Raw genomic sequence first — 20,059 nt, forward strand, 5'->3', positions numbered from 1 at the left:
TATCTGAGAAGAAAAAAAAAAAAAAACGTGCGGTTTGGAACCATTTGTAATAGCGCATGCCCAGGACACTCCCGGCTGCTGTGCATAGCCTGGGAGATTGTGTACAAAGAGTAGACAGAACATACAAGATCAGCAAACACTTCGACAGTCAGCCCCCTCCCCATGCCTGCACCACCACCCTCCTTGCCGCAGCCCCCTCCCTCCCCCACCCTCCTGCCTGCAGCTCTCCCCTTAATGAACAAGAGAACGTTCTTCCCAAATTGATGCTCAATTGATATATGAACTGAAAAATTGCGGGACCTTGGGTAATAGTTTTTCATGTCATTGTTTTTTGAGAAGTAGGATATTCATATTATCCTAGGCAGAATGATTAATAGATTCCTCTAAATTGAGACAGGAAGAAAGCAAAGGTAACGTGCGCCTGACTATTATAAATGCTTAAGAATACCAGTTCTACTCACCATTACATCTCTCGCCTCGGCGGCCATTCGACCATCCAATTTGCTAATTATCAAATCAGATGAAAATCAGTGCCTCAGAGTATGCCGGGTCGAGGATGCGATTAATTTCGGGCCAAAATTGGTTGCATGCATAGAACAAGCTGCAAGATATCAGGTTGTGATGGTCGATTGGGCGCGTGGCAGTAATGGTGAGGAATATCGGGATGAGCAAAGAATCCCCCAGCACTGCCCTCCTAACGTATAAAAAAAAGTGTCCTCCCCGTGTGCGGATTTATAAATAGCCTTTCCTATGTCATCCACCACACAGCGCCCATCTGTCTGGTTCTACCTCTTCCATGTGCGTGCCACCGGCATATAACGCATGTGTGATGTCACACGCACTAAACGTTACAAATGGAAGAGGAAGAACCGGAAGTCAGATGGGCACCGTGCGGTGGACGACATAGGAAAGGTAATGTATAGATGCACACGAGGGGCACATTTATACACTACAGGGGCAGTGGTGCGGCAGAGGACCAAGAGATTTCATGCTGAAATCAGGAATCGGTCTGCTGTGTATGGGCAGCCAACAGATCTCTCTAATCAGATTCGATCAGAGAGAGATTTGTCTCTTGGTCGGATCTGCCCATCATCGTTAGATGTATGGGCACCTTAACTAGAAATTGTATTGCAGTATTCACTTACCCTTCATCTTCACCCGCATATTCATCTTCCTGGACAGCCGCATCAGACTGGGATGTTTCGCAGTTCTTCTGCTTTCTGCTTGGTTCATTTTCCACCAAGGGCAGAGAGAATTCAATTCCTGGAACATATTAATTCCATCTTTATTAAAATAAAGGCTGGCCACTACCATTTCTAGATCAGACAGCCGTTTGTCTGTAAAATGGATAACAGAGGAGCATGCAATCTTTTCCACATTATGTGGTCCTGCCTGGTTGTTAACATGTACTGGATGCAAATTATTCAATATTTAAAGGATTACTTGGGTTGTCCACTAGTAAACAACCTTAAACTGTGTCTTCTCAGCTTCTTTTCAGACTCTTACTGGCAAGTACCTGAAACAAATTCCTTCTAGGTGTCTAATACTGATCGCCAGCTATTTTGGGTCACAAATTTTGGATTGCTGCTAGTGTCCCGGTGTGTACTGAGTGGATCAAAGCAGTGAAGGCAGTGCTGCCTCTACGACAGGAAAGTACATCAGTATAGAGGCACACTGCCAAAATTTGACAGGATCTGGGCAGCCTAACATATTTCCCCCAGACCCTGTTATAGGTGAATGGTGCTAAAAGTTCATGTCTACACTACAGGGCAAGCTAACTAACTAACTATCCCCCCACCCCCTTCTTTGCACTCCATTTGATCTTGCAGCAACATTGTTATTCGTTGGGTGTTTATTGTTACAAAGAGCCAGGCAAGCGTCATATCCACCGATTATTGTAGAAGGCCTGCAAAAGGCTTTCCACAAGTATGCATAAGACCGATTTGTGTCCTTACCGTCGTTTTTCATTGCCTCTCTTAAGCCTCGAGTGGTAGGAGACATGACTGCTGTAATGACATCACTTCCTGCAATACCAGCTGCCCTGAAGAGCACCGTGAACTGATACGTACAGACATAGAAGTATGGACACAGCTTCGCTTTCAGCAAATTGTACAAAGACGTAAAGCTAAGAGCCCTACAAAGAACAAGGGGGAAAACAGGGTTACTTGCTTTATGGACTTGTGTCTTTGTGAACTGTAACATCTTATTAGCTACAGTATAAACATTTGTCTAAAGTGGAACACACACAATTTTGTGAAATATTAGATAATAAACAGATACTTCTCTAAGGGGAGGAAGGATCTGGACCCTGTTGAGCCTACCCACTCCTCTCCTGGTCCCCTCCGTTGAGCTCTGGCTGTCCCATTTGAATCCCCCACTGCAGGGGACTTTGGAAGTCTTCGGAAGCAGAGTCCTCCCGAAGACAAGCGGCTCCATACTGCACATGCGCGAGCGATGGCACTCGCATGTGCGCAGTATGGAGTGGCCCGTCTTTGGGAGCACTCAGGCTCCCAAAGCTGCTTTCGGCGGTGGAGAGCAGTATCTGACCAAATTGGTTGAATGCTGCTACGGGGTAGCCATCGCTGCAACTGGGAGCGGAAGAGGAGAGAGAAGGCTCTATAGGACCCGGAACCTTCCCTCTCCAAAGGTAAGTATCTGGTTTAATTTTTTTTACATCGACTCCCATTAACTTTAACAAACAAGTGTCTAACCATACACAGCCATTACAAGAAACAATAGTGAGGAGAGCCCTGTTCTTACAGTGTAAAAGGTACAGAACTATATAGTCTACAACAGCCTTTCTCAACCTTTTTACCCTGGAGGAACCCTGCAAATAGCTTTAGGATCTCAAGGAATCTCTGCAAACAATGTTTTGATCTTGAGGAACCCCTTTGCATGAGGCTTGGTCTTTAGAAGTATGTTTAGCTGTAGCCCATTACACTGCCACTCATTATACTGTCTCCTTATCACAGTGTTTTTTATTAATGTACTTAATATTATTATTATTCTGCCCCCCAATTTAGTGCTTCTTTTTACAGTATCCCTTACTATAATGTGCTCTATTATACTCCCCCCCCCCCCCCCCCCTGATGGGGGAAAATGCCAAGGAACCCTGTTTGAGAAAGCCTGGTCTACAACCATCAAAAGCAGAATTCCAGGCCAAAACAAAATACAATGCAACATTTTACATACTGAGTAGGTAGTCACATGAGTAATGCCACCAGTAATGCACAGTGCATTCTTGAGCATATATATTTTTTTTGTATTCTCCCTCCATTTTAAAAAACTCTTTCACGGTGAATGACAAGTCACCATAATACCATTTTATACAGGCAGCAGCTGGACTAGCCACTTGGACAAGCTGCAAGCTAAATGCAATCATTTATAATTAAGTGCATATTACTAAAATAGAGGGGAGCTTAGAATACATCATTTTTGCTATGTACGATTTCACCTTTTCTTTGCCCTATTCTTCTGTAACACCCCCCCCCCCCCCTTACAAAAAAAAAAAAAAAAAAAAAAGTGATGCTACAATACCGCACAAGTACAGTTCATCCATTGCTGACAGATTAATGAACCATTAGAACATAAAAAGGTGCTGTACCATTCACTCATTAAGACCTGCTGCAGAGATTCATCCTGAGACCAGGGGCTGCTCTTTCCAGTCATTTTGCGATCTGCACCGATTCTGGGGAAAAGAGGTAGCCAGGGAAGGGAGGGATGAAGCCAGTACACTAGTGATTGCTGGAAAGCACATCGGAGCTCAGTGCACTGCTTTGGCTCCTACAAAACGAGATACAAAACCGGTCATTCATACAGAATTCTGTTTACTAGGTTCAACTGCCGTGGTCCTCTCTAAGCCTAAGGCAGCCTTTCACACTGTGAAAATTACATTGTGTAACTTACAACATATCCAGAAAGTTGCATCCAGTGTTAAGGAGTGCCACTGTAAATGGGCATATTACGGTGTAAAGCATGCAGTGCTTTATCCCGACAGAACCAGCCAGCACCACAATCCATAGGATAGCCCCATATAAATATCTTTGCATCTACCTTGTGATGCGATAATATGGTCTGTTGCAACACGAACACGTTGCACATAGTTTGACAGGCAAAGCAAATAACATTTACTGTATATTGAATCCTGGCGGACTCAAAACCACAACAGCTGCAGCCACTAGGGTGCGCTCAGTAGGCAGTAGCAGTGTTAGGGAGTCTAGCCCAACATCTCCTTACTGAATAGGTGCTGGTTTGCAAGAGCTGAGGTCTGGGTTCAAGTCTCGGAAAGAACCCCAGTTGCTGGTCAGCCCTCATATAATTTTAGAACATTACAGAAAAGTAATTTTATTTGCACTGTAATTTGTGCATTTGTTAACACATGTAACTATTGTCAGCTCCTGTACCAGTTCTACATGATTTTCAAACTCCAAATGCTCATGAAATCAATTTTATATGTTATTAAGTTTAGGGCTGATGACTACAAATGTTTTACAGTAGTACTATACATATGCATTACCTGCAGAGCTGTTGTGAATCCACTGAGAGGACTGGTACACCAAGAGCTTTTCTGAGCGTTTTTTTTTTAAAATGCTAGCGCTTTAAAAAGCGATTCCCTTAAAGAGACTGTGTAACAAATTTTTCAGCCTTAGTTCTTCTATCCTTTAAGTTCCTATGCCTGTTCTAATCTGCTCTGGCTTACTGCAGTCTTTCCTAACTGCACTGTCTCTGTAATAAATCAATGTATCTTTCCTCTGTCCTGTTTGTCGGGCTAAAGCTTGATTGTGTGGAATGTGCAGGGCTGCTTGTGATTGGTAGAAGCGATACACACCCTCTGCAGGCCCCTTGCATACTCTGAATGACTCACACACTATGCTTAGCTGAGCCTATTAGAAGCTGGTTAGTTTGTTTGTAAACACTGCCTAAAACTGTTAATTACAAGCCAGGATTGCAGCAGAGAGTGGCAGAAACAGCACAGAGGGGCACAGGAGAAAATAATGAATAGAATGGTATGCTTTTTATTGTAAGAATATTAGAGTACAGATTCTCTTTAAAGAGAATCAAAAGCTTAAAAACGACTTGTCATAAAATAACATCAGTGATAAAAATATATAGATCTATGATAAAAATAAATACTAATTCTTTCTGCAAGGTAATGAATTCTATTCATTAGCCCTGAAGCCACGCCCCTGTCTCAATTTCGCCCCTGGCGATTTCTCCTGGCCAGCGCGCACAGCATTTTGGGATTGCTGATGTCACTGGCAATCCCAGCTATTGAGTCCGGCTTCATTGGCAAAGTCTCGCGAGATGACGCATGGTAAACACCTGCATCACCTCACGAGCGAGAGACACGGAGGAGCGGCAGAGACCAGGAACCCAAGCTGAAGCTGCTGCATAGCGGGGAGAGACAGGCTGAAACAGGGAGAGAGGCTACTGGCTGCACATCGGGGAGAGACAGAGGATTTAGAGACGGCTGCAGGAGGATGACGTCATCAGTCCTTCCTATCTGCACGGGATTTCCCAGGCACATTTACATGAAGGGGAGGGCAGAAGACTGGAGGGGAGGACAAATGCTGGAGGGGAGGCACAAAGCTGAGAGGTGTACTGTCCCTGGCTTCAGCGTGAGAAGCAAGATGGCGGTGCTGCAGCAGACACACATGTGAGTCTATTCTATCCACTATGTTATACGAGATGTAAACTTTATATGTTTATTTAACTGTATAAAGTGCCTAGACTGCATATCTGTATTGCCATTCAAACCTTTTTTTGGCTGCAGGTAGTCTTTAAGTATTTGCATTTTTTTCCCCAAACGCGGGTCCTGCAGCATTTTTGCTGATTTCTGAGGCAATTCAGCCTCAATGTTAAGTATAAGAAAGTGGAAAATCGCTCTGAAAAACACCACAACAGAGCGATTTTCCAAGCATTTTTGTTACAGAAGCTGTTCAAGTACAGCTCTACTGTAACAAAATATAAAAAACGCTACACCAAAACGCTCCAAAAATCGCTAGGCAAGCTTAGAAAATCGCTAGGCATATGCCTAGAATCACTTTAAAAACTGTTTTACTTCAAAATGCGCCAAGCTTTTGCTTTTATGCTAGTGCTTTTTGGTGTGCACTGGCCCTGAATGTTGTGCACATTGAATGCAGAGAGCCTGAGCGTAGCAAAGTATTACAATTTTATTAATTAATGCCCATTAATGCTTAAACAACAACAATGATTACACCATAAAATCAATTAAAAATCTCATATCTATGACTTCAGCAGGCAACAGGATGCCAGGGCTATACTAAAGACTAATAGTCTTATAATAATAGCATATCTTCGAGAACCGGCGGGATGATGTCACCACCCACGTGATTGAAGATATGCTATTATTATAAGACTATTAGTCTTTAGTATAGCCCTGGCATCCTGTTGCCTGCTAAAGTCATAGATATGAGATTTTTAATTGATTTTATGGTGTAATCATTGTTATTTAAGAGTTAATAGGCATTAATTAATAAAATTGTAATACTTTGCTACGCTCAGGCTCCCTATAGTTTTTGGAATATACATAGAATTTTGATAGGCGAGACAGAGATACAATTTTTAAGGTAGATATCCTGCACTGTTTGTTTGTTACATTGAATACAGAGCTTACATAATCTCAAACAAGATTGTAATATGCAAATTAGGGGAATCAGAAGTATCAAACTCGGTATCAGAGTCGGAGTAAGATTATTTTTGTACCAACTCCACAGCCCTGCACAGTACAATAAAATAGTAAAAAGACTTTGCAAGAGAGTGGACTGACATATCTTTAGGAGGTTTGAACTTCAAGATGCCCCAATACAAGGAATTTGACAACGAAACAATTGTAAAGTGCTTTTCTCTGGAATATTCATGCCCTAGAGAATGCAGTTTACATGCTAGAGCAGGGGTCAGAAAACGCCACATATTTTTAAAGTGTAATTCCGTGTGAGCCATACAATATGTTTCAAACTAAATACAAGTACAATTGGAGTGGCCGTTAGTTTGGGAACCTAAACTGAGAGGGATATGGATGTTCTCTTTTAAACAATACCAGTTGCCTGGCAGTCCTGCTGATCTCTGGCCACAGTAGTGGCTGAATCACAGACCTGAAACTAGCATGCAGCTAATCCAGTCTGACTTTAGTCAGAGCACCTGATCTGCATGCTTGTTGAGGGGCTGTGGCTAAAAGTATTAGAGACACAGGATCATCAGGAGAGTCAGGCAACTGGTATAATTTTAAAAGGAACAATCCATATCAGTCTCAGTTTAGGTTCCCTTTAATTTGGTGAAGAAAGTGATGGTGTTCTTTAAGAGCCCACTCATATTTCCATGATTTCTAGATTCATAAAAGTGCACCCGAACAACAAAACTAGACCAACTATTGCTTTTTAATGTAAACATTTAGGCACAACACACTTAACAACATACATGTTTTAGAATGCAAGGGTTTAGCTAGTTGTAGAAAATAACCTAATGCTATGTAAAGACAAGAAAAAGAAACCCCGAAAACTGTTTACCGGTATGATTGCAGGTAGGCTGACAGGAGTGGCCCGACAATGTAGAATCAGGCCCTGGGCTTCTTCCTGGGCTTTTAGCTGGTCTGTCCAAGAAAACTGCTGAGGGGAGGTGAACAAAAGACGGGTCTTAAGACTCCAGTCTGCTGGGTAGGTGAGCGAGCACTTTGCAGGCTCACTGGGTGCAAGAGGCTTCTCTGGCGACTGGGAGATAGAGGGAGAGTACAGTCAATATGGCATCACTCATTTGCATGCAAAAATAGGTGCAATAAAACAAGGCTAAATGAATGTAAATATTGTATAACAAAAAAAAAAAAAAAAAAGAGGCTTACCGGAACTTAAAAAAAAAAAAATTTTTTTTTTTTTAAAAACACCAGAAGGAACCCTTTAGATAATACATGTCAAACTCCGGCTCATGTGCCAAATCTGACCCTCAAGTGGCTTCCCCACTTTGCATTATGGTTTAGCCCACTCTATGCCATCAGGGAAGCTATAATGGAGGTGAAGCCCAAGAACACCAGGGAAGGTAGGGGAAAGCACTATACACCAGGGAACTGTATAGGGCAGGGTGGGGGGCCATTAGAGACCAGGGAACTTTATAATGGAGGAAGGTGGCCAGTAGATATTGAGGTTGGCCCACGACTTGGTCCCAGTGTACAATTTGGGCCCACTTATTTTTGCGTTCGACACCGCTGCTTTAGATAGTCCAGAGGCTTCCCCATCATCTTACGTCCCGCTGTTCCTGTGCTGGGACTCTGAAAATTTTAGACAATGTCATATATGGCGCTTTCAGCCACGCTCCCCTCCGCGTATGAGCATGGCCAAACTGCGCAGGTGCAAAGTATGTCCTGCGTTATGCAGGCACAAACCCTACTGGCGCCTGCGTTCGTACATGGAGGGGTGTGCAACTGCAAAGAGGATCTCGGCAGAATATGGAGGGCTTGATGAGGATCGGGTAAGCCAGAGCATCCAGAGCCTTTCCTTCTACTATACTGGGGGGCGGGGGGGGGGGGGGGGGGTTGTGACTTTGCTTTATTCAGTTGGTAACAAGCCCTTCCTGGCTTCAATACATGGAGTCCCTGACCTTCTGCAAGTATGCAGATTATAAACGTCAGAACATCTGGCCTGCATACTTATTCCAGGCCACCGATTCTGGGGGAGAAGAATGTATATTCCTCATCCCTGCAGGGTGTCACAGGTCTCTGATGAGACGCAGTGTTCTCCCTAAGCTCTTTTAGCCGGGTGCTCCAAACGGCTAATTTTTGTGACCACCTGGCTGTCATTGGCTCCCCTCATCCTCATATGCTGTAAGCAGAGTTGCGCCTGCCCTGCATTCCACAGCTGGTACACAATTCTGGGGAGAACACTGAGCCCCCTAGGAAATCCAAAGCCACATATTCAAGTACACAGCAGAGACTGGTGGTGACAAACAAACGGATAACCTTATTTTAGAAGATGTCTGCAGCAACCTCTGTACTCATAGCCACAGAGCATATGGAAAAGACCACTACCAAACCCTTCAGAGTACCTATGATTGGAAGTGGAATGACAGCAGAATGCTGAAGAGGTATGCTTCTCTGGGTGTCATGATTGCCATCATCAGCAGATCTCAGCAAAGGCTCAGACACCAGTCAGATGCTTTAGGGAGAAGCCAGCTGACTATTCCTCACATGGATTCTGCGTTGCTTCAGGCCAGAGCAAATGAGTAAATCTGATATTGGACATGATTCACAAAGCTTTTTCACCTGTTTTCACCTTATTTATGTTGCATTTTAAGCTACTAAAGAGCAAAAATATATAATTAAGGTAACAAAAGTAATATTGAAATGAAGTCAATCAGGAACAACTTACTTTGAGTGATTATTTTGCTTGTAAATGTGCTGAAAGGTTATCTTTAATTAGGTGATAAAGAAGTCATGTATGATAAGTTTTGTGAATAGAGCCATTTATGCAGCAACACAGCAAGCTGGCAGCATGACTGGCTACGTGTTTGGGTGACAGACGTTTAACCTTCAGCTGATCCTAATCCATTTATAGAACATCTAAACAATTACCGTATATACTCGGCTATAAGTCGAGAAATTTAGGTCTGATCTACTTTTGTAAAGTAGGGGGGTCGACTTATACTCGTGTCAGACCTAAATTTCTGACTTGTAGCTGAGTATCAATTGACCCCTCTGCTCTGCATCTGCTGCAGTATGATCCCACTAGTGCTGCCAGCCAAGCGGATTTTATCCCCCTGCTCTATGATTCCTAGATGCCACAATGCTGTGCCCCCCTGCAAGCAGGAGAATGGACTAACCCCCGCTCATTACTTATTCTCTCAGGCGGCAGCTGAGAATGCTGGTCCCCGCTGAGCATGTGATGCTCCGGCGGCTGCCGGGGTAGGAGCCGCTCACTTTTCCCCATTAAAATGAATAATACAGCTCTCTCCCTGGCACTCGCTGTATGTGCTGACACTTCAGGGAGGAGCAGCAATTAGATGGGCATGGGACAATGATGAGAATGGCGGGGGGCGGAGATTAAATCGCCGGTGTCCTGTCATGAAATGCTGCTTGCATCAGGGATAGGCAGGTGAGGACAGTGATCGGTGGCTGGAACGGAGGGATTTAGAGCGGCTCCTACAACCGCTGCGGGAGTAGAAGCTGCTCTAAAAATCCTTCTGTTCCAGCCACCGATCACTGTCCTGACCTGCCTATCCCTGATGCAAGCAGCTTTTCATGACAGGACACCGGCGATAAAGCTTCATTGACAGTGCGGTATCCTCTATACTCCCTCCTTTCCGCTCTCTGTCCAATAGTACAGCGCGACTCCCGATGTCACATGACACATGAAGTCACATGACATCAGGAACCGGAGCTGTACTATTGGACAGAGAGCGGCATGAATGGAGAGTGTATAGAGGATTCAGCGCTGGCAATCGAACTGTAAGTGTTGGCTTCTGCTGCAGTGCTCACTGTGATCGCACAGAGGGGGGGGAGAGAGGATGGAAGCACAAAATAGTTTAGCATTGCGGGGAAGGGGACAGAAAGAAGCTGCCTTCCCAGCGCATAACATTACAGAGTTGTGCTGGGAGGGAGGGGGGATTTTCAGTGTGTTGCAGGTGATTTAGCACTGTGGGGAGGGATAGAGAGATGCTGGCTGCTGGGGCTCTGGGAAGGGTTTATTGTTTAAAGCAGACCTGATCTCAGATCTTTCTCTCTGCTCTAAAAGATATGCAATAGCATGATATCCTTTAAAAGAAAAATGCCTTTTGTTTGCAGATGAATTGCAGAATTTGTATCAGCTGTAGTGTGTCTACTTCCTGCTTTCATGGAAGCAGGCATATTGTTAACATCCTGTGCTTTCAAATGAGTTTATCTGCCTTGTCAGGTGACACAGAGAAGAGATCAAATTACAACTTGTTATTAGACACAGATGAGTAGGGATTAGACAGGCTAAACTCTCTTAATACATACAGTTTGCATTTCTCTATGTTTTCATTATGTCTTGTGCAAGGCTTCAAGTCTACTGTGCAGCCATTAACTTTGCTAGATAGACTTATACTTGAGTTATTAAAAAATTCCAGCTTAAGAGGGTCAAATAGTGGGGTCGACTTATACACGAAGTCGACTTATATCCGAGTATATACGGTAACAGGCTGTACCAAATATACTAACATAAGCCTATATATTGTTTATACCTACAATAAAGTCAAGTATAAACTTCCCCATTTTTTTAAATGGCAAAGTATATTAGTCCAATTTGCATATGGCCTGCTTTGACTTTTGGTCCACTATCCAAAGTCTCCTGCTTTCAGTTTCGCTTCTCACTCAGCACTTCTGAAACTCCTGTTCAGCCGCTGGAGTGAGCAACTTTCCCCACTTATTAGTGTCGTGGATTCTTTAAAAAAAAACTGTATTGCCTGCTACTTTCTGCCCACATCTTAGGGCTGGTGCACACCAGAGCGGTTCTGAAGCGTTGTTTTTAAAACGCTTGCAGGGAAAAAAAAGAAAAAAAAAAAAAAAAAACCGCTTGGCTAATGAAAGTGAATGGGATGGTGCACACCAGAGCGGTTCGTTTTCACCACAAATGCAAACTCGTGGGCTGCAGCATTTTTTTTTAAATTTCTGAGGCGTTTCTGCTTCAAAGTTAAATTATAGGAAAGTGGAAAACCGCTCTAAAAAAAAAAAAACGCTAGATCAGAGTGGTTTTCCAGGTGTTTTTGTTACAGAAGCTGTTCAGTAACAGCTTTTACTGTAACAATATTTGTAATCAGCTACACAAAAACGCCCCCCCCAAAAAAAAACAACAACACTAGGCATGTTTAGAAAACGTCTCTACACATGCCTAGAATCGCTCTATAGTCTGCTTCAAAAACCTCTAGCGGTTTGCAATTCTGCTAGAGGTTTTTGGTGTGCACTGGGCCATACTGCTGCTCCCAGCCAGGGGGATCTTTGATGCAGCCACAGGAGTCTGCCACTCTTCTCAATTCCATAATGCATGCTACAGGTATGTCTCTCTCCACCGACTTCCCATGAACCACCAAAGTCTGCTGCTCTCCCCACTTCCATTTGTGTCAAAGGAACATAACATCTGTTTGAAGAAGGACCTCTCCTACCATTGCAGTGCCTGCTGCAAGTACCAGAGTATAATTCCATCTAATCTGCTAATAACCTATTGTAATCACTACCAGATGTTTCCACATCTATGAGCAAGTGCATTTTTCCAATTCAGAAGTTTATTCATTTTTTTTGAGGAAGTCATATTGGGCTAGATTCATCCAAGTGCGGTAAACCTACCGGGCTCTAGCAGCAGGAGATAAAATTAGCTGGCACGCAACACGCGTTTCTTGCAGCGTGTGCTCTTTAGTTGAGGTCGCTCCTTCTAAATGCCGCACAACAGTGCAGTGTTCTCCCCAGGCTCTTTTAGCCGGGTGCTCATCGGCTCACCTCCTCCTATGCTGTAAGCATAGTTGTACAGAGAAGCACCGGCACTGTATTATCTTATCACGTCCCACCCGGCTGGGAAAAAATTCTGGGGAGAACACTGTAGTGTCGTAGTGTGTCCGGGATACTTCACTAGTGTGCCCCTGCAATAACAGCTTGTGCTGCTCTATGCTGCTAGTCACGCTCTGCTTAAACGTCAGCACGTGATTAAGCTCCATCATCTCTCCGACAAATTACTACGCAAGCCTCATATAGTGCTGCTTCACTGAATTTTTAATCTCTCTAGCTGCCTCCACCCCCCTCCAGCAGCATCGTAGAATCCACCCCCCGCCGTCCCTGCGACTTAAATACCCATTTTATTTTAATACATTATCATGATGGAAAGCCCAGTAAAAATGAAGCGGCAGACTGAAGGCAGACAGGGTATGAGGGCAGGACGGAGCCTAGTGATAGCGATGGAGCAGGGTCTGTGATGTCACTGGGGAGGAGCTGGGGCAGACAGGGGCATTAAAAATACTGTAGGGCAGCATGAATAGAGACATGCGCAGTGATTTGTCAATGAGCGATGACAGCAGCATAAGCTGTGAAGTATCGTGGTACGTCATGTATCACTGCATTTAGAGGGAATGGCATTAACTAAAGAGCACATGCCAGGACCGTGCCCATTATACTTACGGTTGTCTTCACTTTGAGTACATTCAGTAGGCCTCAATGTTGTGGACAGTAACTCAAGTGTACTTGCAGTTTATGATACAACAATTACAGTACAATGACAGGAGTGCTCAATTTTAAAGGATCACTGGTATTTTATAATTACCTCTGTCTTTGTAGATGCAGCAAGTTCCGGCTCAAGACCATCTCCACAGAGTACATCTTCCAATAAAGTATGCTAAAAAACAAAACAGGAAAAAACATGCAAGTATTGTTAAAGAGACTCCGTAACAAAAATTGCATCCTGTTTTTTATCATCCTACAAGTTCCAAAAGCTATTCTAATGTGTTCTGGCTTACTGCAGCACTTTGTACTATCACCATCTCTGTAATAAATCAATGTATCTTTCCCTTGTCAGACTTGTCAGCCTGTGTCTGGAAGGCTGCCAAGTTCTTCAGTGTTGTGGTTCTGCTATGCACTCCCCCCTCAGGGGGGAAAGAAACACACAAATGATCTCTTGAGATTCAAAAGGAAGGCTGTATACAGCCTGCTTGTGTATGGATGTATTTTCTATGTGTGGACATACTCTACATCAACCTACTTCCTGTTTTGGTGGCCATTTTGTTTGTTTATAAACAAACTTTTTAAAACTGTTTTTAACCACTTTTAATGCGGCGGGGAGCAGCGAAATTGTGACAGAGGGGAATAGGAGATGTCCCCTAACGCACTGGTATGTTTACTTTTGTGCGATTTTAACAATACAGATTCTCTTTAAAAGTAGGACTCCGAATTTTCAAAGGTGTTGCATACGCAGATGAATCGCTATCAAAAGATCTCAAATATGGAGTATTGACTTATTACTGAGCTCTAATGGGGGAATAATAATGTGTCTGATTCCATTTCAGCTGCATTTGGTTTGCTTTATTCCCCTGTAATCTGAAGTCTATTACTATCCTCCGGCTTGATGGAGGAAGTACGCCGATGTGAGGCTTGCAACGCGACCAATAGGATGTGTGCAAGCTCTTTAGAACAGAGGGTGGGTGGTGGAATTATGGGTAAATAACCCCTTCTATCCCCGCCGCACATCTGCACCAATTAAACCTCATTTGAATCACGAGTAATCACTCATGAACGCATCCGGTGAGCATCTCTGCTGACCAGCCCCTCGTACGTGTTCATGTCAGCGAGAGCATCCTGTGCAGACAGTACGAGGTTCTCCCTCACTGCGCAGGACGCTCTCGCCGACGTGAACGCGTACAAACATGCGCATGGCTAGGGCCACAGCAGGCAACCGGAGGAACGCTTTGCGACGGCATGGGCACAGGACAGCTGCAGGGGGCTGGTCGAAGCCCCAGGTAAGTGAAACCCTTTTCCTTATGTTCAATTTAGGTTCATTTTAAGGTGGCCATACATCTAGCGATTTGGTTGTACGATTGACCATTTGATTCAATGATTTTATAGAATTGAGAGAGAATAGCGTGTGTTCCAGTATACCAATCAATCACCTTAGTCAACCAAGCAGGGTGCAAAGATATTGGTCGATTGCACAGGAAACCGGCTACTGTTCACATGTCATTTGGAGCATGGACACAACACTGGTCAGATTGATTAGTGAAGGTGAATCGCATAGGATATTGCTTGTAGTGTGTAGGCCACTAGTCGATCTACTTTCTATCAACCATACTTAAAGAGACACTGAAGCGAGACTAAATCTCGCTTCAGCTCTCATATATAGCAGGTGCACATGTGCCCCTGCTAAAACGCCGCTATCCCGCGGCTTAACGGGGGTCCCTTCACCCCCAACCCACCCCCCGCAAACCTTGGTCGCAGACTTGGTCGCTTTTTCCCTCTTCCTGGAGGCAGGGCTAACGGCTGCAGCCCTGCCTCCCAGCGCGTCTATCAGACGCGCATCGCCGCCTCTCCCCCGCCCCTCTCAGTGAAGGAAGACTGAGAGGGGCGGGGGAGAGGCGGAGATACGCGTCTGACAGACGCGCGTGGGGCAGGGCTGCGGCGGTCAGCCCTGCCCCAATGCGGAAGCGCTCCCCCGCATTACGGAGGGGATTTAGGGGACAGGGACCCCCGTTAAGCCGCGGGATAGCGGCGTTTTAGCAGGGGCACACATGCCCCTGCTAGCTATGAGGTCTGAAGCGAGATCTATTCTCGCTTCAGACTCTCTTTAAGTCAATCGCTTAAAAGGACCTCTGTTGCGAAAATCTTAAAATATATGTAAACATACAATTAATAAGTATGTTTCTTCCAGAGTAAAATGAGCCATAAATTACTTTTCTCCTATGTTGCTGTCACTTACAGTAGGTAGTAGAAATCTGACAGAACCGACAGGTTTTGGACTAGCCAATCTCATGCGGGGTTCAGAGATTTATTTTCAAAATGCACTTAGTGAATAGTAGTTGCCATCCAACTGCCCAAAAAAAGTGTTTGGTGAGAAGGAAGGCTGGTCAGGTTCTTTGTATAAATCTTTTTCAGGGAACGTGGTTATAATGAATAAAGGCCATGCTGAAAATCCCCTATGTCAGGGGTCTCAAACTCAATTTACCTGGGGGCCGCAGGAGGCAAAGTCAGGATGAGGCTGGGCCGCATAAGGAATTTCACAATCGCGGCACATCGCTGCCTCTGCCCGCCCCCTCACTCTTCCTTCACAGAGAGGGGTGGGGAGAGGCGGCGATCCGTGCGGCGATTGACGTCAGGAAGGGCAGAGCTGAAGCTGAAAGCTCTGCCCCTTCGAGAAAATGGCGGCGGATTGCCCCCCGGGCGATTTGGGGGCTCTGCAGCCCTCGTTTAGCGGCGGGGATGCGGTGGATTACTTAGGAGCACTGAAACGAACTATAAGGAAGCTTTTGCCGGCGAGGGCCACAAAATATTGTATCGAGGGCCGCAAATGGCCCACGAGTTTGAGACCCCTGGCCTATGTAGAGATGTATGTAAATGTCAGTAATGTCAAATTTCTATTACTTACTGTAAGTGACAGCAACATAGGAGAAACGTAATTTATGGCTCATTTACTCAGGAAGAAACATACTTCTTATTTGTATGTTTTTTTTAAATTTTAAGATTTTTGCCACATTTCCTCTGTAATAAAGTTGCTCGCTTTGATAATAGAATCAGAATCACTAGATAAAGTCAATTGAAAGAAAATCTTTAGATATATGACCGATTCTCCCCATCTGATGATCTTTAACCCCTTGCTCCCCGCCTGACCTGGGAGGGCTCCGGGTTCTCTTGGCTTGCAGCCACTGGCACCCTATAGCTGTCCTTCAGGAAGTCACAGTCCGGCACACTCTCTGCCCTCCTCTTCACCGACACCGTGTTCTCTAGGCTGGCGAATGGATTCCGTCTCTTCACCCCTCCGCTGGTGCGCTGTGTGCCCGGGGAGTATGGCCGGACCCCCGGTACCCGCCTGGCCACCTCCCCCGGAGAGAAGAGCGCCGCCCGGGGACTGGCCTCACTGCGACTCCTCCGCCGGCTCAGCCGCAGAATGTCTGCAGGCTTCTTGAAGCTGGGAGAATAGCCAGGAAGCTCGTCCATGTCTGCAGCGCTATCACTGATCGCCGACTACTGTTGTTTTCCAAAACTGCCGCGCTTTCCGCCAGTGCCCGCCCCCTGCTCCAGTCACCGCCCAGTGCCCGCCCCCTGCTCCAGTCACCGCCCAGTGCCCAGTCCAGTCACCGATAGAGGTCGCTGTGGCAGCGTCTAGTATAGATATGTGTCTAGCTGGGGACAAAGTACTTCGGTGTCGCTTGCTTCCTAATCTTGTGCTTTCAGGTATGGCCGCTAGAGGCCGCAGCAGCAGGGGACGCGCTTGAGGCGCAGGGGAAGCTGGTAGGAGGACGAGAAGGAAGTGCAGAGAAGTCATGTGACTATGATTACAACATGGAGAGTTGGTTATGTGTGCTGCTGCTCTTTGGTGAGTGAAACAGTTCTCTATATGCGTGTTCAGCAGCACTGATCTCCTGTAAATTGACTGTATGTGTACCAGCTCCGATCCTCTGTACGCTGACTATGTATCAGCACTGATCTTCTGTTCTTGTCTTTCACCATATGTGTGCCAGCAGCACTGATCCCCTGTGATGTGTTCTCTCCCCATATGCGTGCCTGCACTGATCTCCTGTACACTGACTATATGTGTGCCTGCACTAACACAACACAATTGTTTTTTTTATAACAACTCCCAAGGTGCATATAAAAACAAAACCTGTGACAGTAACACAGGTAAAAATAGAGGAGTTATACAAAGTATGCCAAATATTTTAAATATGATTGTCTCACCATATGTGTACTAGCACTGATTCCCTGAACTGTTGTCACACCCTGTGTACCAGCACTGATCCCCTGTACTGTTGTCTCACCATGTATGCACCAGCACTGATCCCCTGAACTGTTGTCTCACCATGTATGCTTCGGCACTGATCCCCTGTACTGTTGTCTCACCATGTATGTACCGGTGTTCCAACTAACTAGCATACATTGACAGAATAGCATACATTTAAAGTGATATACCCCTTGTTAGTAGAATCAGTGTCCCCTTGCCCGCTCGCTGGGCTCGGTCCTCGCTTCGCTCGGACAACTTTTTACTCCAACTCTGTGTCCACTTGGATAGTGGAGATTGCACATCAGCACACAGGCAGCTAACTGGGGATGAAAAGGTTAATGCTGCTGATGGGTATTACGGGGTTAATGTCTGCCCTGCATGACATTGCACATGCTCAGTAGCATTTGTATGCTATTCTGTCGGGTATGCTAAAATGTTGGAACACCGGCACTGATCCCCTGTACTGTTGTCTCACCATGTATGCAGCGGCACTGATCCCCTGTACTGTTGTCTCACCATGTATGCACCGGCACTGATCCCCTGTACTGTTGTCTCACCATGTATGCACCGGCACTGATCCCCTGTACTGTTGTCTCACCATGTATGCACTGACACTGATCCCCTGTACTGTTGTCTCACCATGTATGCACCGACACTGATCCCCTGTACTGTTGTCTCACCATGTATGCACCGGCACTGATCCCCTGTACTGTTGTCTCACCATGTGTGCACCGGCACTGATCCCCTGTACTGTTGTCTCACCATGTGTGCACCGGCACTGATCCCCTGTACTGTTGTCTCACCATGTGTGCACCGGCACTGATCCCCTGTACTGTTGTCTCACCATGTGTGCACCGGCACTGATCCCCTGTACTGTTGTCTCACCATGTGTGCACCGGCACTGATCCCCTGTACTGTTGTCTCACCATGTGTGCACCGGCACTGATCCCCTGTACTGTTGTCTCACCATGTATGTACCGGCACTGATCCCCTGTACTGTTGTCTCACCATGTGTGTACTGGCGCTGATCCCCTGTACCGTTGCCTCACCATGTATGCATCAGAACTGATCCTCTGTGCGTTTTTCTCGCTATATGTGTATCATCACTGATCCCCTGTACTGTGTGTCACCATGTGCGTACCAGCACTGATCCCCTGTAATGTTGTCTCACCATGTGTGTACCAGCACTGATCCCCTGTACTGTTGTCTCACCATGTGTGTACCAGCACTGATCCCCTGTACTGTTGTCTCACCATGTATGCACCGGCACTGATCCCCTGTACTGTTGTCTCACCATGTATGCACCGGAACTGATCCCCTGTACTGTTGTCTCACCATGTATGCACCGGCACTGATCCCCTGTACTGTTGTCTCACCATGTGTGCACCGGCACTGATCCCCTGTACTGTTGTCTCACCATGTGTGCACCGGCACTGATCCCCTGTACTGTTGTCTCACCATGTGTGCACCGGCACTGATCCCCTGTACTGTTGTCTCACCATGTGTGCACCGGCACTGATCCCCTGTACTGTTGTCTCACCATGTGTGCACCGGCACTGATCCCCTGTACTGTTGTCTCACCATGTGTGCATCGGCACTGATCCCCTGTACTGTTGTCTCACCATGTGTGCACCGGCACTGATCCCCTGTACTGTTGTCTCACCATGTGTGCACCGGCACTGATCCCCTGTACTGTTGTCTCACCATGTGTGCACCGGCACTGATCCCCTGTACTGTTGTCTCACCATGTGTGCACCGGCACTGATCCCCTGTACTGTTGTCTCACCATGTGTGCACCGGCACTGATCCCCTGTACTGTTGTCTCACCATGTATGCACCGGCACTGATCCCCTGTACTGTTGTCTCACCATGTATGCACCGGCACTGATCCCCTCAGTGTTCTCCCCAGAATTATTTTCCAGCCGGGTGGCAGGATAAAAGTAGCCGGGTGGGGCGAGATGAAAATGCAGGGCAACTCTACTTACAGCATAGGAGGAGCCGATGATAGCCGGGTGGTCACCAAATCTAGCTGGGTGGAGCACCCGGCTAAAAGAGCCTGGGGAGAACACTGCCCCTGTACTGTTGTCTCACCATGTGTGTACCGGCGCTGATCCCCTGTACCGGTGTCTCACCATGTATGCATCAGAACTGATCCTCTGTGCTGTTTTTCTCGCTATATGTGTATCATCACTGATCCTCTGTGCTGTTTTTTTCGCTATATGTGTATCATCGCTGATCCCCTGTACTGTGTCTCACCATGTGCGTACCAGCACTGATCCCCTGTAATGTTGTCTCACCATGTGTGTACCAGCACTGATCCCCTGTACTGTTGTCTCACCATGTGTGTACCAGCACTGATCCCCTGTACTGTTGTCTCACCATGTGCATACAGGGCTGTGGAGTCAGAACAAAAATCTTCTGACGCCGACTCCTCAGTTTATGAAACCACGACTCCAACTTTGACTCCGGGTACCCAAAATGGCTCAGAGTCCTCGACTCTGACTCCTTAGTTTAATATTTTTTTTTTGTTATACTTATTTTATTTTCAAAAATACTGATTTCACTATATTACAATTTGTCCACATTTTGACAATGTTACAAATATCCAACCAGTAGAAAATAGTGCAACA

At 45.8% G+C, this 20,059-nt stretch overlaps 2 protein-coding genes across 2 annotated transcripts in view; one reads left to right on the plus strand and one right to left on the minus strand.

Moving 5' to 3' along the window:
• DONSON (DNA replication fork stabilization factor DONSON) overlaps window positions 1-16,722 on the minus strand; it is a 31,339-nt gene extending 14,617 nt beyond the window's left edge. Inside the window, exons 1-6 of the mRNA XM_068244508.1 lie at window positions 16,319-16,722; window positions 13,269-13,340; window positions 7,527-7,727; window positions 3,605-3,783; window positions 1,956-2,134; window positions 1,146-1,263 (exon numbers count right to left, since the gene is read on the minus strand). Of these exons, the coding sequence (XP_068100609.1) occupies window positions 1,146-1,263; window positions 1,956-2,134; window positions 3,605-3,783; window positions 7,527-7,727; window positions 13,269-13,340; window positions 16,319-16,645 (1,076 nt within the window). The 5' untranslated portion in view covers window positions 16,646-16,722. The remainder of the gene's footprint in view (window positions 1-1,145; window positions 1,264-1,955; window positions 2,135-3,604; window positions 3,784-7,526; window positions 7,728-13,268; window positions 13,341-16,318) is intronic.
• Window positions 16,723-16,849: 127 nt separating this feature from the next.
• The window catches only part of GNPTG (N-acetylglucosamine-1-phosphate transferase subunit gamma), a 41,412-nt gene continuing 38,202 nt past the window's right edge, over window positions 16,850-20,059 (plus strand). Inside the window, exon 1 of the mRNA XM_068244509.1 lies at window positions 16,850-17,024. Within this exon, the coding sequence (XP_068100610.1) occupies window positions 16,991-17,024 (34 nt within the window). The 5' untranslated portion in view covers window positions 16,850-16,990. The remainder of the gene's footprint in view (window positions 17,025-20,059) is intronic.

This window comes from Hyperolius riggenbachi, chromosome 7 (assembly GCF_040937935.1).
Source record: "Hyperolius riggenbachi isolate aHypRig1 chromosome 7, aHypRig1.pri, whole genome shotgun sequence".
NCBI lineage: Eukaryota > Metazoa > Chordata > Amphibia > Anura > Hyperoliidae > Hyperolius > Hyperolius riggenbachi.